This window comes from Trachurus japonicus, chromosome 13 (assembly GCF_045865225.1).
Source record: "Trachurus japonicus isolate A0001 chromosome 13, Traja_1.0".
NCBI classification, from domain to species: Eukaryota; Metazoa; Chordata; class Actinopteri; order Carangiformes; family Carangidae; genus Trachurus; species Trachurus japonicus.
The window spans coordinates 14,470,441-14,486,075 of record NC_140919.1 but is presented as its reverse complement, the minus strand read 5'-3'; the positions used below and the strand labels follow the sequence as shown (position 1 = coordinate 14,486,075).

Here is a 15,635-nt window from a genome sequence, read left to right as displayed (position 1 = left end):
GACTGTGAGAACGAACCTGCGACGGTTCGGATGTCCGTTTGTTTTTCCCTTTGTTCCCTGTTTGGACATGCACAATATTTGTTACTGTAATTAAGTGTGTGTGTGTGTGTGTGTGTGTGTGTGTGTGTGTGTGTGTGTGTGTGTGTGGCTAAGGGTTACAGGGACTCTCATTCATCACATTAAAAGAGAGCATGTGGGGGGATGGGCGACTAAAACTGGACGGCAAAAGTTATTATGCAAAGGCTCGGTTGTAAATCTCTGAGTGTGTCTGTATGTGTGTATTTGTGTGTGTGTGTGCGTACTCTACTGTATGTGTGTGTGTGTGTGTGTGGTTTGGCTGTGGGTGTGTTTCATCTGTGTGTGTATATGTGTGTGTGTGTGTGTCTCTGCTCCTGAGAGGCTCTCCTCATTAAGCAGCGAGGCGACAGGAGTGCAGAGTGTGTGTTTTCACACACCGCTGCTCCGATACAACGGGAGCCACTTCTTTTCTTTTTTTTTTCCACCTCCCTTCCTTCTCTCTCTCTCTCTCCCTCCTTCCCTCCCTTCCTCCCCCCTTTGTGCCTCCTCATCTTCATCCTCCTCTCTTTCTCCTTTTCTCTCTTTCTTTGCATCGTCTGTTCCTGAAATCCTTCCCACCTTCCTCCTCTTCCTCCTTCTACACCTGCAGTAATGGGAGCGTTTTCTACCTTCGGTAATTTGCGAAGAACAGATACACTCCAAGTGAAAACATTCACACTCCAGCCGTTATTACTTGTTATTTACCATCGGGAAATAAAAATAAATAAATAAATAGATAGATAAATAAATAAAAGAAACGCAGCCTCGATTAACCAAGTTTTGTGATGTTAGTAACCACGGCAACCGCTTCTTTGTAAATGGCTGGGCTTACCTTTATCTACACAACAGAAGGGGGAGTATAATTGAAGTTAAAAGAAGCGCATTAAATCACTTTGATTAGTTCAAGTAAATGTCACAAAAATGTTAAACACGCAACAAATCACGGAGCAGGAGGAGACAGAGAAAAGTGGGGGGGGGGGGGGGCAGTCTACAGGTAGGTCTGTTTGTATGTGTGTGTTGCATGTGTGTGTGTGGAGGAAGGGAGGGGAGAGGAGGGGGCAGTGGTAATTCCCCTCGGATGGGAGCGCTAAGTTGATGAGGCTTCCACTGTGGCCGGCCAGAGGATGAGATTATCGACCAGCCGGAGGAGTCGGGCTGTGGTTTGGTTGGTTCCAGGTCAGAGTCTGTGAGGGGGGAGGAGGGGGAGGAGGAGGAGGGGGAGAAAAGAGGGGAGGAGAGGTGGGGGTGGGGGTGGGGGGATGAAGGGGGTGAAGAGCTTGAGGTTGGAGGAGGGAAGAAGAGCGAAAGAGGTGATTTACCAGAGGAGGAAAATGAGGCAGAACGCCAGGACGTGGAGGATACAAGGTCACAACTTTGGAGGAAAGTCTGAAGCTGATACAGAAAGTACAAAGTTTTTTTTTGTATTTTATTTTTTGTTCTTTTTTAAATCTTTCTGCTTTTCTTAATTAGGCTACACAGTGTTAGAAATGTTCTTCTTATCCAGGTCACCATTAGTTACAGATCCTTCAAATAAACCTATTCTTGAAGCTTCAGATACAATTATTCTGTCAGAGGGTGGAGATCTCTTCTGTTCTCGCCTTTTATAGACGCTGCAGACTCAATTTACAGTAAATGTGGCATTAACACCGAGGTTGTTGCTATACACTGAAGATCACATATCTCCATGATTAACTATAGTGTCCAGATGTGTTACTTTATGAGCTTCATGAAACGTTTGTCTACTTTTGGACCATTTTAAAAGCCGTTTTAATTATCAGCGTTGCTTTTCCTAAGCTAATGAAAAGTTAATGTTGTGAAGTTTAGCCGTGATGTAGCCTATAACAAAGCGATCTGAATGCAAGGATCTTATATTTGAGTGTTTTCATAATTTATCTACTCCATCTCTCCTCCTCTTTCTTCTTCATTCTTCGTGTTTTGTGTTTACCGAGGGAAACCAGGTACTCAATATTTCAGCCTGACCCTGAAGAACGCTTCATCAAACTGCTGATAAAATAAATAAAATAAGAAATGTGAGAATCTACAATTACCGGTATTTTTTTTTTTTTATTAAAAGTGAGGCAAAGGGGGAAGAGAGGAGTTGGAGAAAGGAGCAGGGCAGGAGGTTCAGGCTCAGAGAGCAAAATAACAATGTGAGATAACGAAGGAGCAGCATAGAGGTGGGATGGAGAGAAAATGAGACGGTGGTGGAGGGAGGAAAGGAGGGAGGGAGAGGAGGGGAGGGGGGGCATTATAAAGCAGAGAGGGAGAGAGAGAGGGGGGGGAGGAGGAGGGGTGAGGAGCATTTGAGGATTCATCTCTTGCTGGATAATTCCCAGGAGGATCTCTCTCCAACACTTGAAAGCTGTGAAGTGTGCGGTTCTGCTCATACTCCTCCTGGTAATTGGAAGAGGAGAGGAGAGAGAGAGAGGAGGGATGGAGGGGGAGGGAGAGAGGGAGGGAGGGAGGGGGGTCAGGTAAAGGAGTCAGATATGGAGGCTGAAGCAGGTAAGGATTTGGGAGACAGAGAGGGAGAGAGGGACAGCAGGAGGAGAGGTAGAGAGGTAACGAGGGGGAAGAGGAGAAGAACCGCCCGACTTGTGCCATCTTTCTTTGTTCAAATCTCTCATTTCTTTTCCCCCCCAACCTGGCATATATCTCTTTTATTTTGCTCATTAGCTCATCCCTCTTTATTCTCCGTCTCTATCACTGTCCTCCTCATCCCTCCCTCCCTCCCTCCCTCCCTCCCTCAGCCAGCGATGGCGTGTCTGTGGTTGCAGGCGGCTTCTGAAACATGGCCGCAGGCGTTTAATCATTGATGGAGTTTTTTCTCCTCCATGCAGGCAGGCCAGCGGGCAGCCCCGGCTCACTCACATGCGTCAGGACCTGCTGATTCACTCTCTGGGGCCTCCGCGCACACACACTAACACACACACACACACACACACACACACACACACACACACACACACACTAATAGACACATACTAACACACACACATACATACTCAAGCACTTGCACATGAACGCAGCCATGAATACAAAAGGCAGGCAGACATGCACACACATACATAACCGTAGCACACAGACACGGATAAAATGCAGCCTGCATGTGTTTGATTTGTGTGAGCATGTGAGTGTGTGTGTGTGTGTGTGTGTGTGTGTGTGTGTATGTGTGTGCGTCCACATGTGTGCCTGCCTGACTACTTTATCCCACCAGGGATTGCGAGGCCCAATCAGCAGCAGCAGTGAGCCCAAATAAAAGCAGCAAAGATAAAAAGCAATTTGTTTGACCAGCACACGAAGACAAAAAAAAAAAAGAAAATGTGTTTGCGTTGGCTGCAGGCCGCCGCGCACCGCAGCCGCCACTATGCACGCCTCGACCCTTTTACCCACCCATCTGCAACGCTCGGTAAACATCTGGCTGTGTTCTCCGTTCCTTAAAGTGTAAACACTGACTTATAGCTACTGAACTGTACGGCTCACGGTGTACGACCACTAGCTAACAGCTCTTCATCGTATCGAGCAAGAAGCTACAGTAGCATGGCTGTAAACCAGTCCGCCATTTTAATTTCAACTGATAGTTTCAGCTGAAGTAGTGCAGGAACTACTATAAAAAAAAAGGTACATACTGTATGATATATTGAATGAGTTAAAACTTCGATGATGCTTTAAATACCTGACAGGATTCCCATGATGCATTTAGTGCCAATTAGCAAATGCTAGCGTGACCGGACTGTGTCTGAAACTCCTTCCTGGTTCAGTCACGCACGCCACTCTCCATATATTTATCCGACTCAGTATTTTACCACCGTCAGCCACATGTATAAAATATGACTCTTTTCAACATTGCAGAATAGAGAAAACAGTCGTGTCTCCAGCATGTTTACTGCCTCTCTGGTTCCACTGTGCACATTTGTGTTTTTGAGAATAACAACACCACCGAAATAAAACAGAAGAGTTTACACCAGGGGTGTAAAACTCGTTCAGGGGCCAAAAACAGCGCGATTCGATCTCAAGTGGACCAAACCAGAAAAATAATAGCATGGTAACCTACAGTATAAAGGGTTAGGGTTAGAACTTTGAATTTTCCCCTTTATTTTAGTGCATTATTAAAGGGTTACTTCACCCAAAATCGATAATTCACCAATCATCTACTCACCGTCATGCAAAGGAAGGGTTTGGAGAACTTTCAGTCATCAAAACGCTTTTGGAGTTCCAGGGGGGGTCCGACTGGCAACGGATTTACATATAATGGCGGCGGATAGAGTTCACTTTTGAATCATCCAAAACACACACTATGAAACATCCAGATACCTCCATACTGCTCGTCCGTACTGACCCAAGTGTCCTGAAGCCGCCACATGGAAAAAGTTTAGTTTTATCTCTGTTTTATCTCTGTTTTTAGCCTTGTTGTAGTAGTAGCTCCCAGTGGCTCTGTTGATGTTTGTGCGCATGCATGAGATTTGCTGTGAGATGTTCATTGTCGTTGTAAACCATTGGATGTATGATAAAGTAAACACGGAAGGACATCTGGCAGCAAATCTCACGCATCTCGCGCAGCCACTGGGAGCTAGTACTGCTACAACAAGGCTAAAAATAGAGATCAAATTAATTTTTAACAAACAAACTATCTTTTTACAAAACATATTATGAACAACCTGAAATTTCTTGATAAAAATTCGTGCAATTTTAACAATATTGCGCCTCTTTTGACTTCTATGTAATTTTCACACTTGGCAAATTCATCCCGAGGGCCGGAATGGACCCTCTGACGGGCCGGTTTTGGCCCGCGGGCCGCACGTTTGACACCCCTGGTTTACATCGTGTTTCATATGTAGCCTAATGGTTTTTGGACACAGTCCTGCTCATGTTAAACACAGCCTCACATGTCACTAAACATGGCTGCAGATGTAGTCTTGTCCACATTATGGACTACACTGTTGGATTTATTTGTTGTTAATATTCTGTATTTTGGTGAAAGTTTGATTGTAGTGATAAGATAAGAATGAGAGAGTGGTGGCATCTGTCTGCAAAACTGTGCCACTGAGAATCACTGTGTGTGTGTGACAATGAGTATATTGTTGTTGAGTATATTTGATGATTATTCATATCGATGGTTGAACCCCCCCTCGTTTTCCATCACTGCACCACTGTATGAGAGGCACTAAATTCCCATATAGCTGTGATTGTGCTGGTATAAATGACAGCACCTCTCTCTCTGTCTCTCTTTCTCTCTCTCTCCCGCTCATGTTTTTTTTTTTAACTCAGCGTAACTCTGTTGAATTCTGCAGGAGCAGGTACAGCTTATCATTTCCCTCCCCTCCTCTGTTCTCTGTCTGTCTTTCTGTCTCTCATCCTGATCAGAGAGAGGTTTTTTTTTGCTTTCTTTCTTTATTATTTTATTTCTCAGAGGATTAAAGCCAGACCCTGTGGTGGAGAAACCCAATCTCTCTCTCCTACCCCTCTCTCTCTCTCTCTTTTCCATCAAATTCACCCTCTCCTCCTCCTCATCGCCCTCCCCTTCCGGCCAAACAGGACTCCACCCTGAAATGGATGGATTAATGACCTCTCTCTGCCTCTCATGTGCACACACACACAGACACACACAGACACACACACACACAGCAGCAGTATCACCTACAGCACTTCTCTGTCTGCAACGCATGGCTGTGTCTTTTGTCTTTCTGCAGGACGCATGTCTTTTTTATGCATATACCAACAGTATATCTATATCTTCTCTATATGCATGTGCGTACCTGTGTGACCCCCTGTGTATTTGTGTGTGTGTGCATGTGTGTGTGTGTGTGTGTGTGTGTGTGTGTGTGGAGAACCTTATACTGTAGTTATAGATCTCAGAGAAGACGAAGAAGAAGAGCAGCACACATGCAGAATAGTCTGCAGTGGTTATGTGATTGCTTCCATTAAAGAGATTATGCAATCAACAGCAGTAAGACAGACAGGCAGGAAGGCTAACCAGCAGCCAGACAGACAGAGGAGCAAAGGGGGGGTCGGTGGTGGGAGATGTAGGACACACACACGCCGCACACACACATGTACTATATATATGTACACAGCAGCACTCAGGCAGGAAAGGGGAATTTCTCTCTTGTTAATAATTATTATGAAACAGCTTCACGTGGAGCACTTGCCTCTCCGCACTCAGCATGACGGCAGGTCTGTCCCGCTGCCTCCTACACACACACACACACATTTACACACATACACTCGCCTCTCCCATATTCCTCCATTTCTTCCTCCCTCCCTTCTCCACTCTTGACAATATTTACCAGACCCCATGGGCTCCCAGTGGACATCCCCCTCTGTTTTCCCCCCTTTCCCTTTCCCTTTCTCTTCCTCCCTCCTCCTCCCTCCTCCCCTTCCCTCTCACTTCCTGGGTGAGCCGGGCTTTTTTGGCGAGTCCCAGGCTCCGGCGGCGGCCTGCACCAGTGCTTGTTTTTACCAAAGCAAACAGATGGAAAAAGAGAAAGAGACAGACAGAGAGCGTCGTTGTCGTGCCCAGCTGGGATAGTGTGCGAGTCTGAGAGGCGACGGGGGACTTTTTAGTTACAGATCTTCTTTCCTCTTTCGTCTTCTTTGTCTCACATCTCGACATTTTTTACCTGTAATCACTCTCTGTCAGTACAATACTCAACTACTAGTCGATGTTTTCCCTGCCAGCAGCACGCCTCGGTGCATGGCGGCCGATCTATTGATACGTTCGGACTTTTATAGACTTTCCTTCTCCGATCTGTCTCGCTGTAGTGTAGTGATTAATTCAGCGGCTTCACTCCGGGCCGGGGCAACATTTCATAACACTGACTTATGAGTTTACACTCTTCATCCCCCTTCTTCCAACAGCCCGGAGGGGATCAAGCTGAAATCCTCCACTTTCCCCTCACCACGCTTCTCTTTTCTTCTTCTTCTTCCAGCCAAGAAAGCGCCGGACGGTTCAGTGATCGCCAATGGCTACTGCGACTTCTGCCTCGGGGGCTCAAAGAAGACCGGCTGTCCTGAAGACCTTATCTCCTGTGCAGACTGTGGACGCTCAGGTAGGGCACCGCTGAAGGGGATGATTGGCAGGAGGAAGGCGGTCCTCTGTTGATGCACAGTTTCCTTTGTGTGGAGTCTAGATTTCATATCTGCTACGAAACAAAATGCAACTTTCGCTTCTTGTAATGCTTAAAAAAATTGGATGGACCATACCAGTGTTTGTTTTTTTTTGCTTTTTTCATTTTTTTTGTTTCAGCCCAATCGACTACAAATCATGTACAGAATACTTAATAATAACCATTTGCTGTAATGTTTGTTTGTTTGTTTTTAATTTTTTGAGCTTGTTGACCTTGCAGGTAGAAATGGTGTTTACAATTTTTTTTTTTTTTACTACAGTTTGAAAACCAATTTGCAGAGATTTGACCTGAGACAGTGGCCCTGAAGGACAAAATACATGAAACCTTACTGGAGATATGGTATAATATGCAAATACCATTACATAATATACAAAGGTTGATAATTAACTTGCCGCCGACAGACGGTATCTATACAGTATTGGTAATCAGGGGCACTACTTTGGTTGGTCATTGTCCTTTAAAGCCAAATTCACACCTGCTTTCATTGTGTAAGTTGTGTTTTTGCAGCAGGGTTGAATGCAGATCGCCGCATTGGTATTCAGCAATAACACAACTTACAAAATAAAACATGACGTACAATAGTAGGGGCCTGTTGCCTTTTTCTCACCTTATCTTCTGCAAGTTGACTTTCCCTCTGTGTGGACAGGAATAGAAAGCCTTTACTGCCTGGAAAAGGTAGAAAACACATGAGAACTTCTTTAACACAGCAGCATGCTTAGAATAAACAATGTACTCAAATCTTCTCTGCAAGAAGAAGTTCTCTCTTTTTTTTTTAAATCACTCGAGAGGTGAAAAAAGTGGCAGGAATTTAAAGTCTTATTTTGAAGGAATCAAAGTCAGATGAGAAAGTGCTATTCTATTATATACAGTATAATCCATTTCTAATGATTGATAACACTTGAATCACAGCTGAGAGCAGATTTGTAAAGAGATTAAAGAGATTTTGTAAAGTTTTGTATCATAGCTTCAGAGAATGTCACATAGATTAGATAAATCACACGAAATACAACTTCAGATACTCAACAAGTTTGCATGCAGCTCCCACTATATGCAATACATATGATAACGACACGCTGTGCAGATTGTCAACACACACACGCACACAAAAAAACAAAAAAAAACTCACACAACCTACTGTTTTTCCAAGGGCGGGAATGAACGTTTCTTGGCTCTTGGTTTTAAACTACTACTGGATTCAGTCAAGTGTAATCTTGTTGTGACATTCTTGTCTGACAAAAAAAAAGAAAAGAAAAAACACAAAATTGTTTCAAATCTTGTTGCACACCTCTCAATCCTGGCTTTTTGTACATCAACCTACGTTACATCTGTGATATTATAAACCATTGTCTATTTCTTCTTCTTCTTTTGAGAGAGAGACTCCCATGTATAACGAGGAACTTAGATGAATTTGTGAGAGAATGGTCTCAGCTTAGTAGTATGTATTTTGGTTGTGCAGTAAATTTCATTGGAGTAGAGTTTAAGTATGATTTTTTTGTATGGTTGTTGTTTATTTTTATTTATTTATTTTTGTTTGTTTATTCTGGTTACATGTATACATGCAGAGATTGCAGTGTATATAATGAAGAATTTGTGTACTTCTTCTTCTTGCATGTACTGTATATATTTTTCCCTCATATGTTTCTTTCCATCTGAATAATAAAAGAGAGAACCAAAAATGATGTACGTGACTTGTAGTGAATGGGCTAAAGCATGCAAAAACATTGGTATGGTCCTCGTCTTTATAATGACTCACAAAGAAGACAAATGAAGGTCAGGGAATGAGGATGACATAATATCTTCTATTTACATGATCATGTAACTGCAAGTTCCACGAAAACCTGAAATAAAAGGGCGGAGGAGGAAGAAGAGGCAGCTTAAATGGACTGCATTAGCGAGGAGGGACAATTTATTTTCCTGCTCTATTGACTTAACTAGTATCGTTTGGGGGAATTTGTTACTAAATCACAAACAACAAACTTAATGCATCTTATTTTTTGAGCCATTTCAGGAAATATCACCATGTTTCTTCACCTTTAACGTTTACACACAAAAGAAAAATGCAGGAAAAATGCTGTTAAAAAATTATTCTTTCAGCCATCTCAAGTTAATGTGATGTTTACATCTGCAAAACACCACTGTTGTATCCCCCTCCCCCTCCAACTCCCCCCTCCCTACTCCTCCACCTCCCCCTCCTCCAATATAAATAAATCCCACGCATAAAGCAAACAGGCTGACGGACGGATGGATAGAATAGGTGGATGATGGGTGGCGGTTCTCAGAGCACAGACAGTGATAGTGAAAAAAAACATTGTGTGGGCGTGTGCTTGTGTGCATGTGTGGGTACGTGTGTGTGTGTGTGTGTGTGCGTGTGTGTGTGTGTGCACCCAGGCCACCCATCCTGTCTGCAGTTCACAGTGAACATGACGGCTGCGGTGAGGACTTATCGCTGGCAGTGCATCGAGTGCAAGTCCTGCAGCCTGTGTGGCACCTCTGAGAATGACGTAGGATCTCACTTTATATACTGCATGTTAACAACACATGTGGCTGCACACACACACACACACACATTTATATACTGTATAACACACTGTACATACACGTAATACACTCCCTATGTATATTTTAGATAAACTATAACCTCTCGCCTAAAGTTTCGATCAGCTGCTATGCAAGTTCAGGGCATTTTGATATCGATCCTTGGGAGAAAGAAAGAAGAAGGAGAAGGAGAAAGAGAAGTAGCAGCAGTAGCAGTGATTCAGGACCTAGTTTAGATTCAGTGTCTCACTCTCAGTATGCAAGAGTGGGTCCCTCTGGCTGTAGGATGGTGTCTAACCACTGGGCTATACCGTTGCTCAATGAGCCTCCCTGGAAATGAAACAGCTTCAAATCCACGAGAGAATTTATTTTAGAGGAAACGCAGACGTCAAATATTCAATAAATACAAATACATGTTTTTATTTCGGTCCTGCAGAATAAGGAGGTTACACGACACACAAAGTCAAAGGGACGACAAAGTCACAGCGAAGGGTATTATTGTTCTGCAGCATGAAGAAATATCATTTCAAGGACGGGAAGTTGTGGAGTTCACGACTGTCACAGTTTGAGAACAGTTTGAGACACAGATGTATATATATCAATCCTCACAACCCCTTTTTTGTTTTCTATTAATACAAATTCATACCCTCATGTATAACACACACTGAAACAAACGCCGTTCTGTCCTCAGCTTTGATTTCAAATCTGTCCTTTCATACCGACATCTGTTTATCTGAATATTCTCTTCTGTTCCAGGACCAGCTGTTGTTTTGTGACGACTGCGACAGAGGCTACCACATGTACTGTCTGAGCCCTCCCATGTCTGAACCACCGGAGGGTACGTGTAACGACGACGACGACAAGCACTCGCAAAAAAACAAAAAAAAAACACACATAACCAGAGATGCTGCACACCAGGAGTCCTCAAGCGTTCAGACCTGCATGTGGTCAAGTCTGAACAGCGCAGCCACCGGGAAGCTTTTTGTTTTTAGTACAGGATTACGTAACCGTCTGTACTGTACTGTCCTGTAGGTGGGGGAGACGATAGATGATAGAAAAAACCTCAAGTCCAAACAGTCAGATGATCGGAGCAGCTGAGATTTAGAGAATAAAACTAATCGAGGAAGCTTGAGGACTTTTGTGTTTGGATCATCAATGAACTGAATGAAGACCGATTCTCTCTGTCTGTGTGTGATCACAGAACAGGAGAAATACCTACTACATATGCACTGAAACCCCTGAAACTGTCATTTGCCTACACTACTTTAGACATAAGATGGCTGCCGCCTTAAGGATGTTTGATGGCGTTGCCGGGGAAACGGGTAGTAGAAAAAAGATAATCTGTTTCCATGGCAAGCGTGTCACTTGGCTGAACATACAGTAGCAGTGGCGCTCGTGATCAACACTCGCTAACAGTGTCATGCTCTGCCCACACACGCAACACTTTCTTTTTTCTTTTGCTCTTCTTCTTTTTTTTTTCTTTCTTTTTTTTTGGTGATTTACAAGAAGAAACGAACCTCTGAAAATCTGCAGCAGCAGCCGCTTATTTTCGGTTTCATACTCAAAGAGCAGAGACCTGTGTGAGCTGTGACACGGGTGGCCGACGTATATTTACATACACAGACGCAATACTGCAAATAACACACGACATTAAAGCAAACAGACAAACGCTCTGGGGGTTCAGTGCTTTGTGAGTTTTGAAGTTATCGACGTCGGGTTCTCGTCAATATTTGTTTTCATTGTGTGTTCTTGCAGCGTGTTTGTGTATTTAGTCGTGCATGTTGTTGTTGTTGTCGAGTTTATGAGGATGTTTTTCTTAATTCGTGTCTCGTCTCCCTGCGTTCATGTGTTTTGCCGCTGTATCCAGCCACAATGCAGCCGCGTTTACATTCCTTTTGAAGTGTAAAAAGGTTGAAAGTTGCACTTTAACATCTGTCTCAAAGTAGATGATGTTTAATTAATGTTACAAATCCCACGCTAAAATCCAAAACCAAACTAGTTGTCAAATCCTCTGCATTGACAAACCACAGGCACAGCATGTGATAGTTTTACCATGGGGGGCTTTAATTTACAGTGTTACTTAATGCCGCCCCATCTGAAATGAGGGATTAATCCACAAGGCTTTACAATAGCTGTGATTGAACTTCCGATCTCTACTCTCTCTCACTCTCTTTCTCTGTGTGTGTGTGTGTTGCAGGGAGCTGGAGCTGTCATCTGTGTCTGAGACAACTGAAGGAGAAGGCCTCAGCCTACATCACCCTCACTTAATCTGCGAAGCTGCGCCTCATCCTCTCGACCCTTCATCCTCTCCCGAACCACCTCTCCGTCACAGCTCTCTGTGCCTCAGCTAACCACCCATCCCCCCCTCCTCCCCTCCCCTCCCCTCCCTACACCCCCCACCACCTCACCCCTCCTCCTCTTCTGATCTACTCGCCGCCACTTCCTCTACAGTTCGTCCCCGTGACCTCTGACACGACTGAGCACACAGCACCCGCAGCGTCGCACTCACTCCAGAAACTGTTCTCCAGCGGCGAGCACGACCCCCGTCCCTCTTGTGTCACTCACGTTCCCCGCCGTTGTTGCTCCAGCTGACCCTCGCCCACCCTCCAGCCCCTCCAGCCCCTCCAGCCCCTCCCCCCACCGACGCCTTTTCCTTCTCCGTCTCAACACAGGAATTCATCAGCTGGCAATAAGTTCGCTAGCGAGACACACACACTCCAGGCTGCCAAGGGCACTTCAGAGGCATACTAACTCCACAGGAACCCTCTTAAGGGCCCTCGGAAGAGCCCTAATGATCTTCAGCTGCAAGTCCGTAAAGACGAGAGTGAGGATTCATGAGATGGATAGGTGTTAGTCCGAGGACGGAGCTGGGAAGACCCCTGGACGGACGAACATGGAGCAGTGTGTTGTTCACCAACTGTGAAATAAACATCGAACCAAATTTTCATACACACTCTCTCTCTCTCTGTCACCTCTGTCTCTGTCCTTTTCCGTGTGTGGCAGAGCCGAGCTCCGTTATTTGTCAGCAGGACCTGCTGCAACGTGCAGTTTCAAGGAGGAAGCAGTGAAATGTACAGAATTAATACTGGTTCTCTATCGTCACACGTTCAGAAACTCCCCTCACTGGCAAAACAATGGGCGACTGGTCAGAAACTCGGACCAGACCATCAACGTCCTCTCTCCATCTCTCTCTCTCTCCCTCTCTCTTCCTCTCTCTCTTGCATGAGGTTTCCACAAATTAATCGATGCATTTCGAGATCGATGCTGGAAGGTTTTTTTTTGGTGTTTGGACGTCACGTTCTCGGACGAGGAGAGATGGACTTTTTCTCTAATCAGCTATCTCTGATCAAACAATGTATTTAAAAATGACAAAAATGACAATTTAGGCTTAGCATCTCTCACAGATCCTTCACCCGACTTCTTCTGTTCACCCCCCCTTACCCTTGACCCTTCTGTGAAACACTGACTGTGAAGCCGATGCAAGACTGGAAAGCTCCTGGTGCTTGGTGTGCGTTATCATCGGTGTGTTAAGAATGTAGGATTGATGTGTGGACAATGCAGATCTTTGTCTGGCCCATCCTGAGGCCTGAAAGAAAAAAGAAAAAAAAACTCCTTTTTTATGATTCCTTTTTTTATTTTTTTTCATTTGCATGTTGTTATCTCGATTGTTTTTAAAAGACTTTTAATTGAAATTGAAAAAGAAAGCACACTTAATTCGCAATAATGTGTTTGTGATATATATGAACTGTTTTGGCCAAACTGGGTGTGTTTTAAAAAAAACTCTACGTGTGCCTGCGTGTCTGTTTGTGTGAGTTTTATCTGAGCACTACAGTAACTGTAGCCGGCTCCATGCTAGGTTGGATCTGAGAGAGGATTTCGAGCAGCAGCAGCAGAAGTAGGAAAAGGAGGAGGAGGAAAAGGAGGAGAAGAAGGAGGAGGAGGTAGAAAAGGAGGGTAAACGTGAATGTAAGGAAAGTCAGCATTTTTCTGTTTAGGCATAGTGACAGAGGTGGGACGAAAGACTTTGTTACGCAAGTCGCACGTGTCAAGTGTTGTCGATGAAGCCCGATGAAAAATTGTTTAAAAAGGAATAGTCTGACATTTTTTTTTGGAAAACAGTGCAGAAACCAAAGAGTCAAAAAATAAGAAGCTACAGCACTCGGCTGAGACGCACGCTGGCACATTTACCCTTTGTAAAACCATGACTTGTCACTTTTAACCTTTGTACGGATGAAAGAAAAGAGATATCACATTTTAATTAGTGAGCTTCAGAAGTGCTGGTACAGTAGATGCTGAGCTAAACCAACCGTCTAATCTTCTTATCTAACTGTCACCAAATAGTGAATAAGCATATTCCCCAAAATGTCAAACTATTCCTTACAAGGCACCAAGTTTTGAGTCCTCAAAAGTTAAGATTTCTTCACCAGATTCAATGCCATTTAAAAATATTAATTGTATTTTATTTACCTAGACAAGGACTCTTTTAATCAATCAAACATTTAGGAGCCTAAACTTTAAATGAATAACACGCTGCTTAACTGTTATTAGCTTAAAGCAGTACTCCATCCAAAGTATGTCCTTTTAGGATGAAATGTACTTTTAACAGGTGACACTAAACCTGCCTGCAACTTAATCCACCTCTCCACTTTATAGAAATAATATGGTTCAGAAAGTCAAGGTGTCACCACAACAACACGGCTAAATACTCGGCTTCTGTTTGACACTCACCAACACGTGTCGTGCATGCTCAGGCAACATACGACGGCATTTAACAAACAGTGCTTTCGATCTTTGGCCTTTGGTTCGGAGAACGACCGGCTAAGTGACTGTGTGAAGACAAAGTCAAATGGCAGGTTTAATTAGCCTGCGACTTTGCAAAGCTCTTTTTCTCACCAAGCGAAACTAGTTGTTTATATCACCTTTTGTTACATCCTGGAAAACAACGAGGACACCTGTTTTTTGTGAGAGTAAAACACTGTCAGGAGAAAATGTGTGTTTTGTTGGATAGTCCGCCCACAAGTTTTTACTTATAGTGTTTCTACAACCAATTATTAATTGGATGAACTGAATTTATTCTAAACTAATATCTTGCTGAGATGTTCCAAAAACCCTAAGGAGGCCCAAAAGGTGGAGGGCAGATGAGGAAAAATGTCAAAATTTAATCAAAGTATAATTGCTGCCAGTCAAAACATCATTAATCATGTCTTAAACTAGTTTTTACCTGGCAGTCTGCACCTGTCGTCAAGCTGCCCTGCCCGTGAGACTGTTTTAAATTTCACCATTATTATCAAACCTTAATTTAACCAGCTAATTAACCCTCTGAGGTCCAAGATCTCTTTTGCAAAGGGTGACCTGGCCAAGAGCCGATCAGTACATAACATGCTACAATAAACAGAGCGGCAACTGACCAACAAATAAATTAAAAAGCAGAACAACGATAAGTGTAAATGGCAGGCAATCAAGTGCAGACACTGTGAATACTGTTCATTTATGACCACTGGCACTGTCTCATGTTGTCGGTCAATTGACATTAAATCGAAGGCCTCGAAGGAAACAGAATAGTTTGCTTGCTAGCATTTGGCTAGCTGGTGCTGCGAATTTGGACAGACTTGTGACAAGGAAAAGACCCGACTGTTACTAATGTGATTATTATTGCTTTGCGATTTTTTTCTTCTTTTTTTTTATAGTTGCCTTAGTATTGTCGCTGGGTGCTCAGCCAGAAGCTACTGCTATTCATGGGGGCCTTGGCATGGAAACGTTTGGGCACCCCTGCAGTTAAAATCTCTGCGGGCCAGACTATTCAAATAAACAGTTACTGAAAATGTTGTTGCTGAAAATTTCTTCTACCTGCCAGTCAGCTCTGCACATTGGAAGCCAGAATAATAAATCAGCAGTCGAGGACCGAGCCGAAACATT

At 43.8% G+C, this 15,635-nt stretch overlaps 1 protein-coding gene across 1 annotated transcript in view; it reads left to right on the top strand.

The window, feature by feature from the left end:
* Positions 1 to 13,612, top strand: part of dpf1 (double PHD fingers 1) — a 46,365-nt gene extending 32,753 nt beyond the window's left edge. Inside the window, exons 9-12 of the mRNA XM_085794916.1 lie at positions 6,987 to 7,106; positions 9,573 to 9,685; positions 10,476 to 10,557; positions 11,917 to 13,612. Coding sequence (XP_085651042.1) covers positions 6,987 to 7,106; positions 9,573 to 9,685; positions 10,476 to 10,557; positions 11,917 to 11,987 — 386 coding nt within the window. The 3' untranslated portion in view covers positions 11,988 to 13,612. The remainder of the gene's footprint in view (positions 1 to 6,986; positions 7,107 to 9,572; positions 9,686 to 10,475; positions 10,558 to 11,916) is intronic.
* Positions 13,613 to 15,635: the final 2,023 nt, after the last annotated feature.